The following is a 27,111-nucleotide window of genomic DNA, read 5'->3' on the forward strand; positions in this document are numbered from 1 at the left end:
GCACCGCAAATGCAATGTTTTCCTATGAGGGAGGAAAAAAACAACTATCGCCTCTGAGCCTCAGCAATGCGATGCTTTCTTATTATGAGGGGAAAAAAACCCCAATCACCTCTGAGCCTCGGCAATGCTTTCTTATTATGAGGGGAAAAAAAATCATCTCCGAGCCTCGGCAATGATAAAGGCTGTTGAATGTACTACCTCCACAGGGACACCTGTCGTGGCTCAGCAGAGCACCCGCCCTGTAGTCCCCAGCTTCATCTTTTATTGAAGGAAAAAAAAAAAAAATCAAGCACCCCCGACAAACTACAATTATGTAGTCTGCTTGCAGTGTCAGTCAGTCCCTCGTTTCGTCTCTGAAATGCAATTCAATGCAATCCTATTATTGAAAATACCCAACCCCCCCGGACAAACCACAATTATGTAGTCTGCTAGCAGTGCCAGTGCTAGAAGGATGGATCTAGTGCTACCCACAGAAGATGGAAACAAATTTTATAATTTAAATTAAGGGAAGTAGCTTTGGGAGCTACTTTCTTTTTGAAATTTTCTTTAAAATGTTCAGTTTCCTTTACACAATATTGAATACTTTTTTTGTTTTAAGCCGGAGCAACTGGAAAGACTGTTATTGGATAGGAAAGCTAGTAAATGATAACATTTGGTTGACTGATATTGTTAACTGCCTAAAATTAGGCCAGGGCTTTCTCTTCTTTGGATTCTGATTAGACAAATGTCTTTGTTCCTCATAGAGTATTTCATGTAATCTTTCTTTGTATTGATTTAAATGTTAAATTTTAAAAAATTGATATATTGGTCTCTGACCCTTTAAAGTCCGAGATTGGAGGGAAATGAAAACTTACCAAGTAAATATTCCAGAGTATATCCATCAAAGATCTTGAATACTATATAAACTAATTCTAAAAGAATGCGAGGCTGTATAGGGAGCCAGTGAAGACTTAAGGCTCCTTTTACTAAGCTACATTAGCGTTTTTAGTGCATGCAGCATTTTAGTGCACACTAAACCTGCGCTACACGGCTAGAACTCACGCCAGCTCACTGCTGGCATTAGTGTCTAGCGCGCGCTATTTCATGCATTAATGCCCTAATGAGGCTTAGTAAAAGGAGCCCTTAATGCAAGAGTGGGTCTATCAAACTTTTTGGATGAAATATAAGTTTGGCAAAAGTATTCTGAAGAATTTGATGCTTAGCACATAAAACAAATGTGAGATAAATAGACTGTTGCAGTAATCCAAATGTGATAGGATAAAAGCCTGTACCATCATAGAAAAGTGCTTTACATCAAAATAATATTGCATAGTTGATGAAGTTTAAAAAGTACTGTCTGAACTATAAAGTTAACGAGGTTCAAAGGAGAGTGTAGTATCCAAACTGAAACCCAAATCACATATACAGTACATTGCTTATATTGATTCTTGCCCACTTGCATCAAGTTTGTAGTAAAAGTTATTTTTGAACTGCAAGCTGATGTTGGGTATCACTAGGGCCACAAAAGACTTTCCACCCCTATTCATGCAGCATCCTAGGCAGTACGAAGAACTAATTTCTTGAACTAATTTCTTGTACCTATCCTAAACATGCCCCTCAATTCTGCTAAGAAACCCTTTTGACAAAGCCACAGTAGCTATTCGCAAGTGGCAAACGCGATACAGCACATTCAATTCCTATGGGCTGCATCACATTTGTAGTGCCGGGACTCACTATCATAGCCCATGTAAACAGGATACATAAAGGAAATTACCAGTTTGAGTAGGCACAAGTGACCTGGAGCAAACTAGAATCTAAGAGATCCTTTTACAAAGCTGAGTTAAGTGCTAATATATGTTAACACACAAAAAATACTGCAGGATGCACTCCGGTTTCCTATGGTAACTTGGAGATCTGTGAGTGCTAATTGAACGCTAAATAATTTTTACAATTTTTTTGAGGGGGTATATCATGGGCAGAGTATGGGTATTCCTGTGCTAACTGGTTAGTGCATGGATATGCTTGAGGCCTTACCACCTACACAATAGCCTTATGCTATTAGTGCATGACTTACAGTAGGTTTATAAGTCTCGACTCCATTATAATAATGGTTTTGATAACTGCTGTTGGAGTACAAGAGAATTCTTCTTGTGTGATTTGGATTAACATTAGAACACAGCCATTAAGGCAAAACACACAAAAAAGGTAATTTTTACATTTGTGATAACATGGCCTTAGTGTGTAGAAAAGCCTCACTTAAGGGTACACTAAGCAACTTTTTTTACCATAGCTTAGTATAAGAACCCCTTAATAAGCTGCAATAACTTTTTTATCCTTATAAGAGATTAACAAGTCCCTTCTCTTCAGTTGTTCTTACAAATATTAAACCTTTTTATTGTTTCCCCCACTCATCGACATAAGAGCTGACACGAGTTTTGCTATTTAAAAGTCAACGCCTTTCAGTGAAAATGGCTGGAAAGTTAAAATATTTAACAAAAACAAAGGTTGATGCTTCTGGCCAGAAGATTAAAAATGAAGTACATGCTTACAAATATATACCCTAAGTCATTTTACAGACTATGCTTGTTGAGCACAAAGCTTTTTGCGTTGTTTAAGCATTTTTTGTGACTCAAAGCAAGACCGGATCCTGGAAGAAGGTTGCTGTTACAATTCTCCTTTTCTTGTCCACACATTTTTTTTTTTATATATGATTTGTTTTAATATTGTATTTGTACCTATTAGGACCCCTGTCTGGTAAAAGGTTTTTAATTAAGATTTATTTGTCATAATAAAATTTGCCTGCATCGTGTACAAGCCTGCAGTTTTGGTTTGCTCGCTCTGTGCTGTTACAACCTAAACACAGCACGTGTCAGGTCTATGCCACAATTTTCCTGTGTATTACATGTCATTATACATTTTATTGTGTATACTTCTGCACCATTTTCAAATAAACTGTATATCAAGATACGAATTCCATTTTTTCCCTTTTTCCTTTGTGGAACTACTTTGGTGGACTTTTTCGCGATTTCTTACAAATATATACCTTTACTCTACTTCCATATAACACATACTTCGTCATTTGACCTAATGTTACGCTTAAATACCCCAATTTGTAAAAAGAAAAAACAAAGTTTTATTATGAAAAATAGGAGCTTCTTAAAAAGTCCAATTTACTGCATGTACATTTTAAAAATACAGAAATTTAATAAATCAACATTTTTTAAAATTAAAAGTTCATTTGCTCAGTTTAAAACAGTAGGAAAGATCACAACCTTTTCATTAAAGCAGACTCAGATATACTTCCATCCCAAACACATAAAAAAAGCAAATTTTAAATGCATTTTATACAGCTAGCCAAGAGTTATTCAACACAAGATTAAAAAAAATCATTTACATACTGTTTACAGTAACAGCACATACCCCTTGATATTCTATTCTGCTAGCTGAACAATTCAGCAATTTTCAGCTTTCAGAATTAACAGAAAATACTTACACAATTTTTGGAAGAGCCACTTTAAAATATGGTTACCATTGCACTTTCCCTAGTTTTCCTGAACTTCAGTCATATTATATCTAATAATGCAAGACAGAAAGGTGTCCCTGACTACAAAAATAAAAACGAACTACAAATGCCATAGATGTTAGGCAATAACAATAAACTGTTCAGACAAGGACAAAGTTAGAAAATTATGACAGACATGTTAGACACTACTGAGAGCGAAAGAATACAAAATGTCACAATGTTTTGGACACTTGGAAAAGCTGCTTTAATGCAAAGCTGATTTTAGTTTTTAACCTGTAAAACATGATGGCACAAAGTTCAGACAATATTAGACCTATGATTAGTGTAAACATACATTCCCTCAAAGAAGCCATGTGCATTTATCTATTTTTGTGTTTCACCTTGCTAATATTTGGCAGCATTCTTTAAAAGGAAAAGAGACATGTTGCAACATCCAGGTACAAATGAGAATGATTCCAATAGATACTGGCAGTACATTCTGTGTTTCAAGTGCATAAAGTTTCACTTTGACAGTGTATTCACACTACCAGCCAAACATAAATTCCATAGCTTTTGATACCAAACTGTCATCTTTCTTTGGAGTCTGTCTGTCAGAAACAACCTAAAAAAAAAAAAAAAAAAAAGAAGAATTGATCATAATTCAAGATCTACTTATCTTCTTGTACATCCTAATTTAAAAAGCCAATTACACACATAGCTATTCCCAATCAGGATTCTAATGGTAAATTTTTAGTACCCTTATGGAATCCCTGACATCTGTGTCACTGCAACAGTATCCATTATGCAAAAATCCCTACACACAAGGCTAAAGCACATACATATAAACAGCAAAGAGAATCGAGTGCTTGTTTATACAATCACTAACATGGAGACACCATTCCCTACTGTTTTTTTTTTGGGGTTTTTTTTTTTTTTAATACAACCTTAAATTGGAATTCACAACAACAACAACAACAAAAAAGATTAAATGGCATTTATTTTTTTGTGTTAAGATATCACTTTTCAAGGAACCAAGACTAAGACACAAAGCAGGAGTGTTGTGAAATCAACCTTGAAGGAACCCATCATCTTTGTGTTATGAATCAGTGATATCAATTAAATAAAACATCAGGAGGGAAAATGATTAAAATCAGTGCATAAAAGGGAGGTGGTAACTGTTTTTAGGGAATCTCATCTGAAAAATGGTTATTCCATGTCTCTATTTTCCAGCCCTGATTATCGAGGAGTCTGAAACTGGAAAGTTAAAAATTCAGCACCTGACACCTTAAAAGGAAAAGCAGCAGATAATATAAAACAATGACATTGTGAAATAAAATCAAAACTTGAAAAATAAAATACAAAAAGGTGGAGGTGGTGGGGGGGGGGACCCTCTAGTGGAGCGAAGTGGAGAATTAGCCTAATGATTAGTGCAGTGGGAACTGGGTTCAATTCTCACTGCAGCCCCTTGTGACTCTGGGCAAGTCACTTGACCCTCCATTGCCCCAGATACAAAATAAGTACCTGTATGTAATATGTAACCACAAAAAAGCAGTATATCAGATCTCAACTCCTTTCCTCTAGTCCAGGGGTAAGCAATTCCGGTCCTCGAGAGCCAGGTCAGGTTTTCAGGATATCCACAATAAATATGCTTGAGATAGATTTGCATTTCAAGGAGGAAGAGCAATGAAATCCATCTCCTGAAAACCTGACCTGTCTCTCGAGGACTGGAATTGCCTACCCCTGTTCTAGTTCAAAACATTTTGCCCAACAACAAATTGTTCTAAAGTTCGATTCCTGTCTATATCATAGATCCCCCAAAAAATATGGGTCGAGCACACATGCAGGTATAAACCATTGAAATGTTAAAGTCAAACAAGCCAAAATTGGAAAGGGCCAGAAAATCAGCGCTTTCACTTCTCTTGAGGGGTCTTTAGTTTATACTATACTGTAGTAAAGCATGTGCTTACTGCAGCTTAAAAAGGCTTATAATGGGACACTCAGGCTACGTGAGTTAACTTTTCAATCAGTGCACACTACCCACATGCTAAAAAACAGTTCTAAATTTTGCATGTATGAGAGGACAGAGAATGGGCATTCCAGTGCTAATCAGTTAGTGCTTCCACACCTGTGTGTATTGATTACTGCATGAGCATTTGCCACCTACAAAATGGATACTGCTAAGTACTGATCGCACAAAGGAAATTTGAAGTCCACTCAAAATAGCAAACTATACAATTTAACTGTTTTCACACAAAAGACCTCCTCATACACACAAGACACTACTTTTGAATTTATTTCGTGCTCTTACTGGGATGGTGCAATCATCATTGGTCTTGTTTACAATATTACATTACATTACATTACATTAATGATTTCTATTCCGCCATTACCTTGTGGTTCAAGGCGGATTACAAAAGGAGTTATCTGGCTATTTCCAGAGGAATTGAAGAGTAGAGTGGGTTGCTTCAGAGATCTGGGACGAGTCTTGTGGTGTTAGTTTGTCTTCAAGGATTTCTTGAATAGCATGGTTTTTATTTCTTTTTTGAACAATTTGTAGTCTGGTGCCTTTATCAGTAAATTGGAGAGTTGGTAGTCTAGTTTTGCTGCTTGTGTGGCTAGAAGGCCATCATACAAAATAAGCTGTCTTATAAACCATTTGTGTATAGTAAAAAACAAAAAGAGCACTTAGCTCCAATCCAAAATATGCAAGAAGAGCACTTTAACTTTGGCCCCTCGGTTATACCAGTTACCCAACTGTTTCACTTGTGCGGCTTCATCAGGGGCCGTGCTACTTCAGTCTCATCTTTTCTTAAGATTACTTCACACAACAGCTTTCAAAGCAATTCCATATTTTTATTGGAAAAGTCACGAGCAGTTCCTGCTTCTCTTCAAGGTGTGTAGTCCGTTAAGCTTGAAGAGAAGCACACAAATGGTTTATAAGACATCTTATATCATATATAATATTGTGAACAAAACCAATGATGAATGCACCACCCCAGTAAGGGAACGAAAGAAATTAAAAAGTAGTGCCTTGGGTGTATGAAGTCTTGTGTGTCAAGATAGTTATATTGTGTTGCTAAGTACACCCATTTTTTTTTCTATGAATCAATTTTTACCACATCAGTAAAATAGCCGATTTTTCCCTTTTTTGCATTAATAGCGACATTAGTGCATGGCCTTAATACAAAAAAAAAAAAAAAAAAAAAAGGGGTAAAATTTGCCATTTTGCTTCTGCAGTAAAAATGTCCTTAGAGTGCAGCAGAAAACTGTTTTAAGGATGTTAAGGCCACTTACTACTTCATTTAGTAAAGAACCCCTTAAATATATAAGCAAAGATTACATGCTACTGTATATGCAGCTATTACTACACAAATATTTGTTACACTGTCATAATAATGTAAATCTTCTATACATTTTGCCATTTTCACATACTTGATAGTCACTAGTTGATGCTCTATATGCTGCAGCAAGAGGTCTCATAGTTGTACTCCTGGGTGTGCTACAAGGCTGTGTTGGGGTGCTTATGGGTTTAACTGGAGGAGTAAAGACTGAAGATGTAGATGTTGCAGATGTTCTCTCACAGCTTTCCATTACACTCTGAAGAGATACAAAAAGGTCATGAAAAAATTTCAACCAAAACTCCATGCTATGGATTCACTTAACTACAATTCAAGACTAATTCTTGTGATGGTAACTGCAGCTGAATTTACCCTGAATCAGATGTGTAAGAGTCAGGAAGGCAAGCCAAGTATTTTAAAATAACTCACCGCTTGTTAATCAGCGCATAGCGGTCAGTAGTTTTTAAGCCACTGACAGTAGTGGCCAGATTTAACCCTGGATATTCAATGCCAGGCCATGTCCAGGCACTGGCACTGAATATGGAGTCAGGTAGTGATCTAAAAGTTAAGTAGGTGTCTGACGATATTCAGAGCTGGAACCCACACACTTAAGCAGACTAAAATATGATCGCTTTTTGTGTGGTCCACTTAGCTATGTGGGCACCAACACCAAATATGGTCTGTGCATGCCTAACTGCTGGCTCCTCTCCAGAATGCTCTGGATCTGATCCAAAATTCAGTGGCACTGCTTGATAACATGCCACTAAATATTAGCAGGTGGGCCATTCAACAAGGTTAAACAGATTTCACCACCAACATTATAGGCCCCTGCAAAACAAGTCACACAATTAGTTCTGAGCACTCCCCACCCTGCCCAAAAACAGCTGCCAAATGGACCAAGTAGCTTCAGTGAAACACTAGCACTATGCGCCACTGTGCCAAACTTCCAAAAAAAAACAGCCAACATAGCTGCAGAGGAGACTGTGGTGCAGTGGTTAAAGCTACAGCCTCAGCACCCTGAGGTTGTGGGTTCAAACCCACGCTGTTCCTTGTGACCCTGGGAAAGTCACTTAATCCCCCCATTGTCCCAGGTACATTAGATAGATTGTGAGCCTGCCGGGAAAGACAGGAAAAAGTGCTTGAGTACCTGAATAAATTCATGTAAACCGTTCTGAGCTCCCCTGGGAGAACGGTATCGAAAATTGAATAAATACATAAATGCATGGGAACAGAAACTGTCAGAGTTGATAGACCCAAATGAAATGGATGAAGACTGAGGCACCCCTTTTCCTGAAGGCCTCAGCTGCAAAATAAATGGGCCAGAGAGCCCTGCTTCAGCCACTGCTGTCAAAGCTTCCATTCAAGGAACCAGCTTTACAAACAGCGATGCCTAGAGCTATGCCTTTGCATTGCTATTGCCTGAAGCTAGAGTGTCCTTGATCCTCCCCTCTCTCCAGGCTGCTAAAGGGAGCTCCCTTCCAGGTAGCCTTCAAGCCTACTGAGCCCCTGGGTTCTCTGGACATAACCAGGGAGGGATTTAACCAGGAAGAAAAAAACACCAGAGGTCCAAGCCCCAAGCTCAACTTCAAAACCACCTCTCCCCTCAAACCCCAATTAAAAAAAATAAAAATTTCTTAAGGTACAGGCCAGGGAGGGGAAAAAGGGAAAGGGAAGGAAGATGCTGAGTGGTTTAACCAGAGAGACAAGCACCCTGGGAAACAAAAGCCACCGAGAGCTTTTACTTAGCCTACAAGGCAGTTAACTTGTAATGCCAGAGCTCTGACTCCATGGTCTCCAAGACCACAGAGGAAAGGGTGAGGTCCTCCTTCCTGAGGGTTCCAACTAGCACAGTCACACCAAGATACATCCAGTAAGTAGGGTGCATATGGTAATCACCCTTCTAGTCTTCAGCAAGGGAAAAGAACATGGTCTGATCCCTCCCTAATACCCCCAGGCCAAAGGACGCAATCAAGGGAATTGGTTGGTAGATTGAGAAGCCTTGCAAAACTTTTTAAAGCTCTCCAGCAAAGGGTTCTCCACTGGACCATACCGTGCAGAGTGATCTTCAAAGACCCTCTGAATCACTAACATCTAGGACTTGTTCTATACGTCTTAAAAATGTACCAGTCAGGAGTTCCCCCTCCTCCAGAGGCTCCGTGACCAGGCCAATGCCTGAGACCTTAGTTTCTATAGGCCCTTATTCAGATCCCATCTGAGCTTCTTGCAGATTAATGGTCCAAAAAAGATCCTGAAGATCCCTGCAAGGAGGAAGATACAGCACCACCATTCTTCTTCAAACACAACAGCTGATGAATGAGTAAAATGAAACTCTGGAGCAAAGATTTCCCTTCTGTTGAACTCTGGGCTTGTCTACTCAAGTAAAGTTTGCTCACCAGGCTAATTAGAAAGTTTGAGGTAAAAATGGGGCCAGTTCTCAAGAAGTTGCCTACCCCAATTAATTGAGTATTATAATAAATAAATAATTATATTTATCCCCATTAAATATATGTAGGGGGGAGGAGGGATGGGTGGGTTTTATGACATTATGAGGGGTAATATATGGAAAGGGAGGGAGGGGAGATAGTTTATGGTATAAAATGAATGTAGAGTTTCAAGTGAAGAATGTATAGTATGACTTGAATTATTGTACACTTGTTTGCATAATGTAAAAACGAATAAAGATATTTAAAAAAAAAAAAGAAGTTGCCTACCCCAAAGTTGCACCTGCTAAGATGGAGAAACCCCAAGGACCCTCATCCTTTGACCCATCATGGCTCTCAAAGAGCATCCCAGGTTCTTCCAATGTAGTTGTGAGGAAGCAGAGCAAATACAGACAGCATGGATTAACCATGTAGGAAATGTAACAATAGCGTTTGTAGGCCACTCAGCACTTGATGCTTCTAGCCTGCCTAAAAATGCTCTGCGATCTCGCTCGATACTATAAATCCTCTTTGCAACCCACTCACTCAGGCTGATTACCATAGCAATTCACCTCCTAAACCAGATTTTGCACTAGGCTAATTTGCACTAGGCTATTTTTTCCAGCCTTTTGCCCCCCACCATCAAAAAGGTAAGAGAAAATGACAGATGCCAACCAACCAACCAAACCACACACCCTTATCTCCCAGTGGAGAATAATCTCTTGTGAGGGGAAGTTTGGACTCTTAAGAGTACCCTGTCTGGTATCAACTGGCCTAAACCTGATTTGCATCTAAAACTAGTCAGCCCATCCAGTTTGTTACATTATCATCTATTGGAGACAGAGAAACACTGGATGTTTAAGGACTACATAGGAACCTGTAGAAGAGACATGAGTAACCCCGTTTTTCTTCCATTTGCTGATACAGCAACATAAATCCATGGATCTGGGATGGCCCAAAGCACAGAGGAACAGAGATTTATTTAAAAACAAACAAACAGACTTTTACTATCTAGATCAGTGGTCTTCAACCTTTTCCATGTAAAGGGCCATAGTGTGAACATGAGAAAACTTTCACGGCCACCAAAAGATTTCAAGCTTGCACATACTATGAGTAATTTTGCAAATACCTTTACCTGCTTGTTCAGACACTGTATTAAACATTAAAAATTGATAATATTGATTCTACAACACTTCCAAGGATATATTTTAAAAACTCACTATTTTGAATTGTTAACAGTAGCAAATTTCATAAATGAGACACCTGAATAAACACACTAAGGGTCTCTTTTATAAAGACGTGGTAGCGATACTGCTGCAGTAAATGTATTGAAGCCTATAGGAATTGAATGGGCTTCGGTGCATTTATCGCAGCAGCATCACTACTCTGGTTTTGTAAAAGGGGCCATAAGAATTTGTTTGCAGTAACTATATCAAGTGGGCAAGATTGAAATGAATGCATTTGCAGCATCTGATATAAACTTCAGCCAGTTGCTTGCGGGCTGCATGCAGCCCTGGGACCACATATTGGAGCCCACTGATCTAGATATTTTATACAAAATTTGTCTTAATAGTCTTCTCTAAAACTATACTGCAGTAAAAGGGAAAAAATGGTTAATTAGACCCGAGAGCATTATTAATTACACAATACAGTGTTAGCTTACCTTATCAATACAAGGTTTGACCCCAATCATGATTGATTCCCCAAAAACTCTTCCATCTTTACTTAGCGCTTTCCTGGCTTGTAACTTAGATTGATACTGAATGTGCATCCAGTTTCCAGTGTTGGACATCTATATGGGTTCCAACAGAAAAAAAAATTAATTGCAACCAAGTAAATTGCATTTAAGTTCCTACATTAATTTTGTTTCATTTATTTTCTTATAGCCCACCAATCCTTAAATACAGAACAGAATAGAAAAATATTTAGTTTATCTTTACAATCTTACCACATGTTTCAATATGTTTCCAAACTGTGCAAACTGTAGTAAAATATAAGAAGCAGCTGCTTGGGGAAACCTAGAAAGAAAAGTAAATATTTGTAACTTAAAATCAACGTTCATTAAAAAAAAACAACCCCAAAAACAATGGATATACTGTATTTCAATTAAATGCAAATGTATGTATATTTCATATTGTAGATTTTTCTTGATCTTTGAGCAGTCCTCATGGTAATGCCTCTTTCCTTTATTTCATCTAAACACCACACAATTGTTTTGTATCTTATTTATTTATTTTGATTTTTATCCCGTCTTCCCAGAAAGCTCAGAATGGATTACAAGAAGATAGTCACAAAATAAGTCCACAGACGTGACAGATACATTTGGAAAGTACAAAGAAGGAAGCAAAAAGGGCTAGTCAAATTGGTGGAGTCATTTTAAAAGGGAAGTGTCCATTTGTTGAAGTCATCATTAACCGAAAAGTAGAGTCTTCACTGCCTTTCAGAAAGCTATCAGCGAGTCTGGTCTTCGGGTTTGTGCCAGCAGTAGGTTCCATAGAAGAGGGATAAAGTGGCTGTAGGAGTGCTCGCGTGCAGTTTCCATTTGGAGATATCTTGCTGGGGGGATGCCAAGTCGATCCTCCACTTCAAAGAAGAGGGAATGGTTGGGGGTGTACTGTCTCTTTGGCAGAGACGTAGGCAGGCATCTTGTGGTGGAAAATTTTATGTGCCAGTACAAGGGCCTTGAAGGCACATCGCTTGTTGATGGGTAGCAAGTGGGCGGTTTTCAGCGCTGGTGCGACAGGGTCATGGAGGCGTTTCAAGTCTTTTGTGTTGATGAGAGTCCTGCAAGAACTGGCAGCAACCATTCAGGGAGCAGCACAGAGCCGGGCAGAAGCTCGAGAAGCTCACTCCTGCGTGCCAATGCGCCACACAGGAGATCAGAAGGAGGGGCGCAGGGCAGGAGTGCGGAAAGTTCACTCCTGACCATACACTGCTGGACCACCAGAGATGCAAGAAAAGGTACGCGGGGGGAGGGGGGTAAAAAATTGTTAGTATCGGCCGGGAGGGATCCCTCCTGTCCCGGCCTACCAGAGACCTGCATCAAGACTCATTTTTGGGCCATTTTTTTGGCCCCAAAATCTCATCCTATATTCAATTATATATGGTGTTTTATTAATTCTAAATCTTAGATCAGTTGTTCTTAACTTGGGTTCCATGGATGAGATAGATTTCCATGGAGGGGCATGAACTTGGGATGGGAAATTTACAACTATTTTCACCAACTGAAATTTTCATTCAATAAATGTAGGGCTATACAGTAATTTGGCCTCCAGACTCCAAAAATGATTGCAAATGTCAGAAAGTCCCACTATCTAACTTATAACCTAAAAAAGACAAAGCATTTGGTTGTGCGAAATACCTTTTGTGCCAAAAGCTTATAATTGACAAATGGTCAACAGTTTGATTTCAAAAGTTCTTTTGTACCTAAATATCCATACAAGCCTTTAATCCCATGGATGCCACTGTGCTTGCTCTCCATGAAATCTTTTCCCCTTCTCTGCCTCTGAGAAGGAATCCAAGGAACAAAAAAGGTAAAGAATACCCGCCTTATATTGTTTCCTGTCCAAGAAACCTTACATCAGTGTTCTAACTTTTTCCATGTAAAGGGCCACAAAGGGATCCAAGGGATCACCAAAAGATTTTTGCTTACAAATGTAATTTTAATTCTACAAGCATACTGCCATCTGACAGTGCACCATCCTGCAGTTAAGTACAAACAATGAGTGTGCACACAACACAGCCACTGCATTCCATTACTGCTTCTCATTCCGCTTTAGTGGCAGTACCACAGACTTTTTCCTCTACTTTTCAAATCTATCCAGCCAATATTAAAATGCAACCAGTAAACCAGTAATTCCACTTTGCTTAGATTTTTGGGGCTAGGCTGCAGCAGAGTTGAACCGTCTGGAGGTTTTGCTGCTATTGTGGGTAGAGAAAAGGCCCTGTGAAGCTCCACTGGGTCATGTGGCAAATTAACCTGCATGCATAAACACAGGGAGAGGCGAGTCGACAAGAATTTGCATGCATGCATTTCAATGTGACCATGCAGGCACACACAATCCACCAAAGCTTTATGAGGCCTTTTCTCTACCCGCAGTGGTGGCAGAGGGAGGAGAGGGGTGTCACTGTATACAAGGGCCACAAAAATGGACTGAAGGGACTGCATCCTGCCCTGAGGCCACATTTTGGACAACGCCTTACATTGTACTAAATACCCAATTCATCTTGAGCTTACATCTGGAAAAGCAAATTACCAGTTATGTTTAAGGGGGAGGGGGGAAGAATGTGGCGCAGTGGTTAAAGCTACAGCCTCAGCACCCTGAGGTTGTGGGTTCAAGCCCACATTGCATCTTGTGACCCTGGGCAAATCACTCAATCCCCTCATTGTCTCAGAAACATTAGATAAATCATGAGCCCATGGGGACTGACAAGGAAACATACTTGAGTACCTGAATAAATTCATGTAAACCATTCTGAGCTCCCCTGGGAGAATGGTATAGAAAAATAAATGTGTAAATGTTAACACTAATCAAATAAGCACAGTACTTATTTAAATAACAGTTACTTACCCAAAAACCGTTACCCATGTATCATCTAGTTGATCTTCTAATGTTAGAGAATCACTTTGAGTATAGAAAGGACTAAGTTGTGTAGGCGAAAGAGTTTTCCTGGATTGTCCAATAGTTGCTGGGCTGAACACACTTGTAGCTGTGTATCAAATATATTTGTCTTAGTGTAAAATAAAAAAAATATCTATGCAAATGTAAAACTAAATGAATCTAAAAATCAATTGCCAACAAAAAGTAAAGAATTACATTTAAATAAAAAAGTGGCAGCGCATGAAGGTGTGTGCTCAAAGAAATAAAATTTATCTTACCACATATTAACATCTCTAAAACACTGAATTAACACCTCAGCACAACCAGAACCCCCACCCCCCAAAATAAATAAATAAAACCCACCCTTTAAATTGAATATACATTGGACAGTTACTCAGATCCAAAGCTTAATAAGAAGTGGAACTCTGGATTCACAAGAGACTTAGATGGGCCAGGAGCACCAGAAGGACTGGATTAGGAGTATCTGCTCTGCTCCAGGCTCAGTACTTTCCTTCCTCTTCCCAGCAGGCTGCTTAGAAGAGAGGAGAAAGAGCAGAATACCTTTGCTCCAGTGAAGACTGAAAATAAGTGGTGGAATTGCATTCAAAGCCATTCCCCTACAAATTAAGCCCTGCACCAGTCTAACCAAAATAGGTAGTAATTAGTGCTGCGGATTTAGTGTGTCAATGCTATTAACATGCTGAATCTTTTAATGCTGATTTTAAAAATGAATCAATTAACAAAATTACCTATCTGCTGCTCCTGCACTGGACTCGCTGCTTCTCTGGCTCTGGAAAGTCTGTGTGCACTGCCACTGGCTCTGCCTGACCCAGAAACAGGAAGCTACATCAAGTTCTGATATAACTTCCTGTTTCTGGGTCAGACAGAGTCAGTGTCAGCACAGACACGCTGATGATGACACCGCTTCTTTCAGACCTGGAGATGCGGCAAGTCAGGCACAGAAGCATTAGATTAGGTAAGGGGAGAGTTACTACATCAGAGGGGTGGGAGGGTGCAAGCAGGTAGAAAAGTGGTGCATGGTGGAAATTTGTGCAAAAACTGCAAAAAAATAAATAATGATTTGGGGTTTAGGGAGGTGGTAGACCTGAACCCTACCCTCAGAAACTCTGAAAAATTAGTTTTATAGACCATCCCCGAAGCTCCCATAGGAAATAATGGAGGTCTGTGAAGTGCCTCCCTGCCAGCTGTTACATTGCAGCTGAATGAAAGAAAAGGATTTTCTGCCTCAGAAACTGCTCCAAATAATCAAACTTGAAAGTCTTCGGACTAGAGAGTTGCGCAGGGACAGAAATCCCACCCGTCCCCGTGAGGAATCCCTCCATCCCCAACAGTCCCCACGAGGAATCCCCTCCGTCCCCGCGAGGAATCCCCTCCGTCCCCACCTGTCCCTGCGAGGAATCCCCTCCGTCCCCACCTGTCCACGAGAGGAATCCCCTCTGTCCCCGCCTGTCCCTATAAACTTCAGAAATAGTTTTTTCATTTAATTATGCTACTGAATTAAAGGATCTGATAGAAATCCGTTTACAAATAAGCACAAAGACTTTATTAATTTGGAAATATTAATTGGGAAGAATACATACTTTGTAAACAGCTTTCTACCAGAGCCTCTAATGTTTATAAATTTTATCAACACAACTAATATACTATTTTATCCTGAAGCAAAAAAAAAAAAAAAAAAAGGAAATATAATTTTTTTCCTTCCATCCACTGTCTCTCTTCTCTCTGCGTCTTCCATTTGCTCTGTTACTGTGCCTCTCCCTTTCTCCCCCCCCCCTTCCAAATTGGTCTGGCACCCATCTTCTTCCCTCCGCTCCCCCCATAGTCTGGCATCTCTGTCTTCTTCCCTGCCAGCATCTTCTCCCCACTCTCTCTTCCCCATTTCCTTTCAGAATCCTTCTCCCCCCCATCTTCCCCATGTCCTGTCAGCGTCCTTCTCCACCCCTTTGTCTTCCCCATGTCCTTTTAGCGTCCTTCTCCCCCCTCTGTCTTCTCCATGTCCTTTCAGCGTCTTTCTCCCCCCGTCTTCCCCATGTGCTTTCAGCATCCTTCTCCCCCCTCTGTCTTCCCCATGTGCTTTCAGCATCCTTCTCCCCCCCTTTGTCTTCCCCAGTGCTTTCAGCGTCCTTCTCCCCTTACCCATTTCCCTTAAGCGTCTTTTCCTTTCCACTCCACCTTTCCTCCCTTTCTCTCTCCCTGCCCCCTTACCTTCGTGGCGCTTCCCTGCCCGACTGACAACAGAACAGGTCCGGTCCGACAAACCTCCCTGCCTTGTAGCCGCAAATCTAAATTACCTTCTTACAGCTGCTGTAAGAAGGTAATTTAGATTTGCGGCTACAAGGCAGGGAGGTTTGTCGGACTGGGCCTGTTGTCAGTCGGTCAGGGGAAGCGCCAAAAAGGTAAGGGGACCTGGCCGGCTGTGCTGCACCCGGGGCGGACCGCCCTCCCCCCTTTGGTACGCCACTGCCTTTTCCCTACCTGTCCTGCTGCAACACACAGCCGACCGGAAGTCTTCCCAATGTCAGCGCTGGCGTCGGAGGGAGGGAGGGCTTTGCTTAAGCCCTCCCTCCGACGTCAGCGCTGACATCGGGAAGACTTCCGGTCGGCTGTGTGCTGCGGCAGGACAGGTAGGGAGAAGACGAGCCTCGTGGCTGAGTACGGGAAGACTTCCGGTCGGCTGTGTGTTGCGGCAGGGCAGGGAGGGAGAAGACGAGCCTCGTGGCTGAGTACGGGAAAACTTCCGGTCGGCTGTGTGTTGCGGCAGGGCAGGGAGGGAGAAGACGAGCCTCGTGGCTGAGTACATCCAGCCCCGCAGAACCCCGCGACCCTCGGAGGGCAAGCGAAATCCCAGACGAATGGATCCAGATTCTGAGAAGGGTGGCACTAGCAGGCAGTCTACAGATCCACCGAAGTTTCTCTGTAAAGCAGCAGTCCAGGTTCACAGGACTGTGTCCTTTCCTACAGCAGAGGACACCGCACAGGATCTCATGGCACTGAAGCCACCCAAAAAAATAAAAAACAAACTAAGTGAAAAAAATATGAAAAAGATGAAGAACAAAAGACATCTGCTTAAAGAAACTGAAACTGTAGGGGGTTCTAACTCACTCTCCAAGGTAGGAGGAGCACATGCTCAGAAAAGTGTTTTTGGATTTCTGTAACTCCCAGATTGCAGGAAGGAATTGAACACCTAGAGTATGGAATCCGGAAGGGACGTAACAGAACTTCGCTCTAATGCCTTGAAGGAGTCATTTTACAAGCAAGGTCCTATTTAAATCTGAAAAAAATGCCTAATAATGGAGAATTTGTTAAATTTCCACACACAAATCAAAAATTAATTAGGATCTTGCAGATCAGCTGTTTCTCATAACTCCCTATCTTGTCCAACACTCAGTTACAGTTATTTAAGCTCATTCTGCAATTTAGTTCAAAAGTCTTACATATAAAATTTTACACCAATATTATGGTTGTACCTGCTCCAGGTGTTGTTGACATAGTCCCACATAATGGTGTCTGCATCACAGAAAACCCAAGCTGCAATTTTTTACAAAAAGATATATAAAATTGCCATTAAAAACTGTCTCTTTACAGAAAATGTTAATATCTTTCACAATTTAATGCTATAAGGAAGTATTTTTCCAAAATAAAATTTACTTATGCCAAATATTTTAACTGTGTGCAGCTTGGTAGGAATGACATGCACAAGAATGACTGTCTTTTTTTTTTTTTTTTACTACTAATCATTTCAACACTACAAGACATATGAAAAATAAGGAATTAGGAAGTACATTTATCTTGGGAATGATTATTAACACATCGGCACTGAACAGGTAGATAAGGGATTAAGAATTAAACTGGCATGGATAGGCAATTGTTACTTCCCATGCTGGCTCCAATCTCAAAATGGCTACCTCAACCTCTGGCACATGTTTTACAAGACTGCCACTTGAAGTCAGAGCTAGCAGGGGCAGAAGCAAGTGCACTACTGGACTACTAATGCTGGTAAGATAGGCAGGGAAGGGGGGGGAGACAGGAGAAAGGGCTGCACAAATACAGAAATTTCAGGGACACTGCACTGTTTCAGTATAACGCATACTTGTATTTTCAGCCAAGAACCGAAACAAGATAGAATTCAGATCTCAGATTGTTTTGGCATCAAAATGAATTTATTGGCCTTTATGGGAAACATTCTCTACGCAAAGGGTACCCAGCCTCTGTACTACAGCCTGTTTAATCAGAACAAGAGCCAACTTCAACGGCCCCATCAAAATCCCTCCCCCAGGATAGACCCAGGAATAAGGCTACACAAATCATTCCTGATCTCTCAAATCCTAATGGGGGTTGTACAGGCTCCTGCTGCAGCAAAAGAAAATACTGCCTGCATAAAAAAATGGCCACCATTCTTACAAAATCCTTTCTCAGAGACATCTAGGAACTCCCTGGACCTTCCTGGAAACAGGTCTGTCACAAGAGGATCACAGGGAACTTGGCTGTGAATTGTCAGCCAGCTTGTATGCCCAGCTGTTTGTGAATTGCCAGCCAGCTGGTATGCCCATCCATGTGACTGGTATACTAAGACTGACAGATTAGGTTCTTACCTCTCATCTGGGTTCTGTTAAGCATGAACTTCAGTGTATCCTGAGCTGTTTATTCCCACTTCCTGCCAGGGGGTATGTAAAAGTGATGATTGATGGGGGGGCTGGGACGGATTTTAAAGGCAATGGGTATATATTAATTTACAATTTGGTTCAGAATGTTTTTTCTTGTTTTCCTCCTCTAAATCTAGGGTGCATCTTATAGTACAGAAAATACAGTAATCTAGTGTACACTTATAAAGGGAGTTTTTTTTTTTTTAAATAAAGAAATTCTGGAATCTCTCATGGCACACCCAGAATCTCTTTGGGGCACACCACTGTGCCATGGCAAACAGTTTGAGAGACACTACTGTAGAACTTTGTAAAGGGATGAAGAGTAGCCCAAGTAGCTGCTCCACAGATTTCATTAGGCGAAACAGCCTGGAACTCTGTCCAGGTCACTACGCTTCTTGTGGAATGAGCGGCAAGAGAAATAGGAGGCTGTTCCCCGCAGGAAATGTAGGAAGAAGAAAGCATCATGCGGATCCCTCTGGCAATGGAAGCTGGCCTGCCACATCTCAATTGAATGGTCAGTACAAAAGTTTCAAGTTTATTAGGATTTTATATACCTCCTATCAAAGTTATCTAAGCGGTTTTACAATCAGATACTCAAGCATTTTCCCTATCTGTCCCGGCGGGCTCACAATCTATCTAATGTACCTGGGTTCTGGAGGATTAAGTGACTTGCCCAGGGTCACAAGGAGCAGCGCGGGGTTTGAACCCACAACCCCAGGGTGCTGAGGCTGTAGCTTCAACCACTGCGCCACACATCTTCTGAGTTTGCCTGTAGAAGGAAAACTGAGAAAGGAGCTGTTCTCCACTGCAGAAGGGGAGGAGTTTCAAGTTCTTAAAGCGATACCCTTCTGGTCCCTTCAAATGAATTGGTTCCCCCTATCCTTGACCTTGCTAGACAGAGGACAGGGGTAAGAAACAAAATAATTAATGTCTGATGGGAGGTGAGCTTCAAGACTGATGCTCCTATCTATTATCAAGACGAGTGCCTAATCTTCCCTTCTAGAGCAATAGAAACATCAGTCTTGAAGTTGTGGAATGTATCAAAGCAGTCCCCAGAATCTAGGGCGGGACAGATGAGCCTGCTGAAAGTACTGAATATTCAAACACTGTATCCAATTTGGCCACTACATCCACCCTATAAAACTTTGCAAAAGTATGGAAGGAGGACCATGTGGCCACTCTACAAATTTCTTCAGGGGAAACTGTTCTAGACTCCGCCCAGGAGGATGCTACACTCCTAGTGGAAAGTGCCTTTAAGAATACCAAAGGTTGCTTTCCACTTCCAATATAAGCTGAAGAAATGGCCACATGAATCAAGCTAGAAATAGTCGCTTTTGAAGTCAGCTGGCCAGGGCAGCTAGTACCCTCCAGCACAAAGAGATGATCCAACAGCAAAACTTGTTAGTCACTTTTGGATAATAAAGCAACACCCTGTGAACATCCAGTAACTTCAGAACTTTGTCACTCTTCTTGGACCCTGAAAATGTGAAGGCAGGCAACTGTACTCGCTGGTTGACATGAAAACTCAAGCCTACTCTCGGCAAGAAAGAGGGTACTGTATGCAGCGATACCCCAGTCTCTGTTTTCTGCAGGATAAAGTCTGCAGTTCAAATACCCTTCATGCTTATGTGACTTGTCACTAAAAATGCTGTTTTAAAACTGTCAAGTCCATCACAGATGCCTTTTCCAAAGGCTCATTTGGAGCTCTGGTGAGAGACTGCAAAACTAGATTAAGACTCCACTCTGGAGAAGGTTGACGTACTGGAGGATGCAGATGTAATGCTCCCTTCAAAAATATGGACACATCTGGGCGAGAGGCCAAAGGTCTATTTAGTCTGAGGTCTGAAGCATGAAAAACCCGCTGTGACAATCTTTCGCCACCTACTCAAGAGTGTAGGCCAATGAATCGTCCTAGATTCTATGAATGTATCAGGTCAAGGCTGTTTTCTGAGATGACATTGATTTGGTGGAATACCTTACCAAAAGATTTAAGACTGGAATCTAAATTTTACATCAATTGAAAAATAACTGAAGGCTCTGGTTTTTAACAAATATTTTTATTTGAGATATACATTATGATATGGAGACTTACTGAAAGAAAACAGGTGGTTTGAGTTTAAGATCTTATTTTGAAGTGTGAAATGTGATGGATGTTTATGAGATTATGGATTGTTGCTGTGAATGTACTATTGTAAACTGCTTTGAACTGACTGATTAGTATAAGCGATATAGGAATTTTAAATAAAGATTTTAGAAGCATTATTTAGTGTTGGAGACATCCAAAAACTGACACTTAGATGTTTGTATGGCATGAAACCTCTATACCCCTATTTTACAATGGGTAAGGACAACAAGAACACTTCTAGTTTATACAGTACTTCCTGATGTGTCATGGTTCTCTGTTCAAGGAGGGGTGGATAAAATATGGAATATAACATGAATCTTGGTTTAAAAAAAAAACCAACACGTAACATAAAACAATTTGGATGGCTGTTGTGTGGCATGAATTAAGTGGCACAGCCCCTGAAAAAACGAAGCAGTGAAACGGTTGAGTAACCGTTGGGCTAAAGCTAAGTGCTACCTACTTTGAGACACACATGACCATTTGTCACACAGCTATAAATGAATATATATCAGACCAATGATGAACACACCACCCCAGTAAGGTCATAAAAGAAATTCAAGTAATGTCCAGGGTGTATGAGGTCTAAGTAATTTGGAATATATTGTATCAGTTTGTTCTCTTGTGGTTGGATGCTAGGAAGGCAGCCAAACACCTAGATTCTATAGAAGGGACACCACCTACTCAAACAGCTGGATTTCTTTATTAAGGAGAGAGAAAGGAATGACTATTATAAATCGAGAGGAACTCCCCTTGGAGGGAGAAGTCAGCTTACCAACATTACCACTAGCTGGCAAAACAATTCCTGAAAATTGAACAACAAAAGACTTTAGGCTAGATTCACTAAGCAAACCGATCGGTTTACAACCTGATTTTCCTCCGACCCAATTCCAATCCTTGCATGCAAATGAGGGGAAATGGCTGCAATTCACTAACAAAAAGAAGGCACACCGACTGGGCTGGCCGATCCAAAAACAAGCGACTGCCAAGGATCAGTTGCTTGTGCAAAAATCCTGCTCTCAGCCCCGATTCTCCTGCCTTTTGCCGCCCTTATACTCTCCTGCTCTGCCTCCATTCCCTGCAGCACAAGCCCAAGATTTTAACTCATTTTAAACCCGCGGGTTTAAACCATGGCTTGCGAGTGAAACCCCCCCCCAAAAAAAAAACACCCAGCACGGACTTCAAACGCATGCGCAGACCATCTAAAGGCAAAGTAGATGGTCTGCGCATGCGTCGGGATTGCTACCCAGACTCCGATCGCCCCATTTGCATGAAGATGGTTGGTGAATCGGTCAGCCTGCTCCAATCACCCATGGATCGGACACGGATCAGAAGGTTAGTGAATATAACCCTTGGTCCAACATAACATACTTCAAAGCCAGAAATCTGAGACATTGCTCACTATAATGATATCAAGGTCCCATAATCTAAAGAAGATAAAAGTATTAGATCAAATTGGCTCAACTACAGTGTAACTTATTAGAATAATTTTTACCTGTTTTCTTGAACTTAGTGATGTAGATCCCAGTCCTGGACTTGATATATCATCAAAGATGCTTCTAATTGGTGGAGCACCACCCTTATCTTTATGGCTAGGAACCACTAGCTGTGGGGGAGACCCACCTGCAACAAAGAACTTTATTTTAATAGTGGCTAAAAAATATTCAATGTGCCTACGTAACCAGTAACTGCTAGAAGAAAGCTGTATACTTCTTCCTCTGTATTCGCTATGACGACTGGGGATTAGCAGACTCACAAATACAGAAAAACCGCAAATAACTTTTTCATATGTTATTCGCTGTTTTCTATTAAAAACCATCATGAATATGATGAAACCGTGAATAACATGGGCTGGGGGAAGGTGGGAAACAACAGATACTGTATATACAAACCAGTTTATACTAATCTCCTGTTTGGAAAGCAGTCTGCCTCACAGGAATAGACATCACGTTCAATGATTCTTAAACACTATACAGTAAAACCTTGGATTGTAAGTAACTTGGTTTGCAAGTGTTTTGCAAGACAAGCAAAACATTTTATTAAATTTTAACTTGATATACAAGAAATGTCTTGCAATACAAGTACATACAGTATAAACACATCCAACTGAGCCGATGGTTCTTCTCTCTCTGGCGCTGCAAGAGTGTAGTGACTGTTTTAAACAAGCAAAGTCTTGCAATACTAGTACATACATTATACACATATCACATTATCACAACTGAGCTGATGGTTCTTCTCTCTCTGGTGCTACAGAGTATAGCGACTGGTCTAAAGGAGTGAGGTCTTGCCATACAAGTACATATAGTATTTTGTATTAAAGTTTTTGGGTTGTGGAACAAATTGTCCAAGTTCCATTATTTCCTATGGGGAAATTTGCTTTGATATACGAGTGCTTTGGATTACAAACATGCTTCTGGAACGAATTATGCTCGCAAACCAAGGTTTTACTGTACATTATATTGGCAGAGCATTTTAAATTCATTGCAGACTTCTGTGAAAAAAAAGGTTAATATTTATAAAGCCCATAAAACTGGCCACCAGCATGACTGAAAAATGTAGATTTACAGTGTTATCTTCACACATGAATGTGGGTAAAGGACAAAAGGCTTTGAAAGCTAAATAAGGTAGTACCTGCAATTAAAGGAGGCCTCACTTCCATAGATGTACCACTTAAAGAGCGAGGCTGGGGCGTCAAAGGAGTTGGTAAGTCACCTAATAAAAATCCTGGTAAAAACTGAGCACTGGCTCCAGGTTTTGGGGAAGTCGGAGATCCTAGGGTCATTGGTTCTGCTCCTGTATCAAGAGAAAATGATAAATAAAAATAATACTTAATTTCCAACTGGTCATCTCATTACAAAAAAAATATATATATCAAAGAACAAAAGCTAGGTATTAGCATCTTTGACCAGCACAAGAAAAGACACTTGAAATCCGTGTTGAAATATGTATGCTGCAGCACCAGTAGTTTAGTGATGAGAAGTGGTGCTAGTCTTCCCGAAAAGCTATTTTATTCTAATACCACCCTGAATTTTAATTGTGTTTGTGTGGATTTACACTTCTCCTTCTGAATCCACGGTTTCAGTTATTCGATTTTTTTATTTAAAATAAAAAAAGCTAATTCTGGACCTTCCCCACCTCCCTCCCGGCATCCCAGACCTAACCTGGTGGTCTAGCAGGCTTTTGGGGCAAGAGCAATCTTCCTACGCTCCTGCCCCTTGCAGATCACTCATAGAAAATGGCTGCCTTGATTCCCGCCGTAGTCTCAATAGTTGGGAGCAGGAGGGGTGCCCGGTTCCTCCTGCTCCTTCTGCCAAGGATGCCATCATCTTTGGGAGCAGGAGGGGTGCCCGGACCCTCCTGCTCCTTTGCCACAAAAGAAAATCCATCTTCGGGAGCAGGAAGGGTGTCTGGACCCTCCTCCTGCACCTACGCACCGGCAATATCTTCAGGAGCAAACTCCTCCTGCTCCTACTCTCCTGCCCTGCTACCGCCCAATAGTAGCCTTAGGCCCCGCCCTGGCGCATCATCTGATGCACGGGACGAGGTTTAAGGCCCTGATTGGCCAAGGCGGCTCAGGCTCCTCCCTATCAAGGACTTCCCTAGACTCCTCCCTAAGGAAGTCCCTGATTGGCTGAGGTACCCCAGCCCCTCCAAAGGGAGGAGCCTCAGCCAATCAGTGCCTTAGGCCTCTCCCCATGCATCAGATGATGCGCCAGGATGGGGCCTAAGGCCACTATTGGGCGGCAGCAGGGCAGGAGAGTAGGAGCAGGAGGAGTTTGCTCCTGCTTTTGAAGATGTTGCCGATACGCTGGAGCAGGAAGAGGGTCCGAGCACCCTTCCTGCTCCCGAAGATGTTGGGGGAGCCTTGCCCAAGGAGCAGGAGGGACCAGGCACCCCTCCTTCTTTCAACAATTTTACAGGTACCAGGGTGAGCCAGACCCGGCCGGGCCCGATCAGGACCGGGCAGGGGGTGGAAGGCCTAGGAGCAGGAAGGACCGAGCTCCCCTCCTGCTCCCAACTTTGGTGTCGGGGGTGGGCCGTGCCAGGGACTGTGCTGGGGGAGGGAGGGAGTTCCGCACTGCTTTTCTATATTTTTTTTAAAAAATTCTGTTTTAACATGATGGCAGGAGGGAGTTTGTATCCCTCCTGCTTTTTCTCCCGGGAGAGGGGGGGGGGGGAGTGGCAGCAGAACAGGGCAGGCAAGAGAGATCGCGGCCTATGGCGGTGTCGGGCAGATCTCTCTTGCTCTCTGCCGCCGCTTTAAACCTGCGGGCTTGCACTGCAGGGAAGGCAAGCAGAGAGTAGGAGCTCAGGGCAGAAAGCAGGGCTAGAAGATCGGGGCAAGCAAGCAGAAGACATGGGGCAGAGCAGGGCTTCTATGGAGCTGAAGGGTCGAAAAGACGTTTTTGACTGGTCTCCAGTATTCGCTTCTTGGGTTGAGCGGCCAGCCCAGTCGGATCCGAAATTTTAGGTAGTGAATTGGGTCGCTGTCCAATTTGAATGCATTTCACCTCATTTGCATGCACGAATTCCAAGCGGATCACAGGGAAGGTGAGTGAATCAGGTCGGATGGAAATTTGATAGTTAAGTAGTCCCAAACCGATCGGTACATGATCGGTTTGCTTAGTGAATATAGAGCTGGATTCACTAACCTGCCCGATTGGGTCCCGATCCCGGCAAGTCTGACTAATTCAGTAAACTTAAACATGCAGATGAGGGCGATCGGAGGAATACCCCCATCTGCGTGCACGGCTCGCACATGCGCAGACCATAGGAGCAACAATTTTTTTTTTAACTTTTTAAACTTTTGACTTCGGGGAAACTAAGCCACCTCCACTGACCCCAACCCATGTGGCTCCTAAAAGCTGGTCCCGCTCTTGCCAGTTGCCGCCCTCACTAAAAGATAAATGGAGCCCGTGGTTTTAACCCACTTTAAACCCACGGGTTAAAACCACGGGCTCGCTGGGCGGGGAAGGGCAGGAGAGCGGTAATGCGGCAGGGGAAGATCGAGGCAGAGCAGGGCGGCATGAGGGCCAGCAGCAGAGATAGCAGGGCAGCATTTGGGGCCAGTAGGCAGGATAGATTGCAGGGCAGAGAGCAGGGCTTCCAGTCGGAAAGACCGTTTTTGACTGGTCCCAAGCAGTAGCTTCTTCGGGTGATCGGCCAGCCCAGTCGGATCGGAAATTTGGTGTATTGAATCAGGTCGCTGTCGAATTTGCATGCGTTTCACCTCATTTGCATGCAAGGATTCCATTCGGATCGCAGGAAAAGTAAGTGAATCAGGCCAAGAGGGAAATTTGATAGTTAAGTGGTCGCAAAACGATCGGTTTGTTTAGTGAATATAGCCCATAGCCCTTTATGCCCCGGTTTCGTCCCAGTCTCAACCTCTCTCTGCGCCTGCGCAGGATCGCACACGCGCACAGCTGTCAGCCCTAGTAGGCCTCAAGCCAGCAGCTCTAGTATTTTTTACTCCTTTTAGTTGCGGCAGAAATTGGATCACTACTTCTACCGAAATCGCGGCTTCACTCCCCCAGCACCAACTGCTCTCTCTAATCCTTCTCATATTCTCAGCCTTACTTCCGGGATAGGCCTGCTATAACCCTGGGCTGGTTTTTACCATGCTTCCAAACCCAATACCCAGCAGTGACGGCCCTTCACCCCCTTCCTACTCTCAAGCCCTGGCCAGATTTTAAAAAAAAAAACCCAAAACAACACGATAATTAAAAATATTAATTTTCCGGTTACATTTGTTTTTACTGTATAGTTCATTGCTTGGAATGCCGAGCCTCCAAGGCGAAGTCTGTCGGACTTCTCCAGTTGGTGTTTTTATAGTTGGGAGGAGCATGCCTAAGTCACCCTCCTCCCCCCCTAAAAAACCCCAACAAAGCATTGCAATGTCGTGGCATAAGACAACGTATCTCCAAACCACATCCCCTCATACCTGTCATCATTCAATCGTGCAAGGTTAACAGTAAAAAGCTGAATTAGCCGCCACGACCCTTCTCGTCAACGTGGTTTACAATGCCAGGTCCCGCCCCCCCACGGCAACAGGACGTAGCGTCAAGATGGCTGGAACACTCGCGACATTTTCCTTTTTGTATTTTTGACCTTAACGTGATTGGATGACGGGTATGAAGCAAGGTAGGTGGAGCACGCAGGGTGGCGGGTTGTGAAGCGCAGAGAGAGAGAAATGAGAGATACGAAGAAGGTTGGACCACGCCACGTCGACGTGGGGACCTGATGACAGACCTGATGAGGGAGGAGGCCAGATAGAGGACCACGCTGGTTGTTGGAGTTGCTGGACTAGGGAGGTGTTCTCGTTCTACCTTTTCGTTGATTGACGTGGGGGATTATGGACATTGATTAAAAATGTTCCTACAGGTACAGAGATTTCACCAGACTATTCTGCTGATGCTGGGAAGGTTCAAGTTCTCTTCCTCCATCTGCTGATTAAAGGGGACACAACCCCTTTCTGGAGACTGGTC

At 42.2% G+C, this 27,111-nt stretch overlaps 1 protein-coding gene across 2 annotated transcripts; it reads right to left on the reverse strand.

Moving 5' to 3' along the window:
- Positions 1–3,159: 3,159 nt before the first annotated feature.
- On the reverse strand, positions 3,160–26,715 carry NUP35 (nucleoporin 35). Of its 2 annotated transcripts, none has more exons than XM_033946580.1 (9): positions 26,568–26,715; positions 23,258–23,419; positions 22,122–22,249; positions 17,329–17,389; positions 13,811–13,949; positions 11,188–11,257; positions 10,903–11,031; positions 6,914–7,078; positions 3,160–4,103 (listed from the first exon to the last, which is right to left on the reverse strand). In XM_033946580.1, exons 1-9 carry the CDS (start codon positions 26,575–26,577, stop codon positions 4,026–4,028), a joined length of 942 nt encoding a protein of 313 aa, XP_033802471.1. In that variant the 5' UTR covers positions 26,578–26,715; the 3' UTR covers positions 3,160–4,025. The 2 variants fall into 2 exon arrangements, with proteins under 2 accessions (XP_033802471.1, XP_033802472.1); XM_033946581.1 differs by lacking the exon at positions 26,568–26,715 and adding an exon at positions 26,372–26,485.
- Positions 26,716–27,111: the final 396 nt, after the last annotated feature.

Source organism: Geotrypetes seraphini, chromosome 5, assembly GCF_902459505.1.
Source record: "Geotrypetes seraphini chromosome 5, aGeoSer1.1, whole genome shotgun sequence".
NCBI lineage: Eukaryota > Metazoa > Chordata > Amphibia > Gymnophiona > Dermophiidae > Geotrypetes > Geotrypetes seraphini.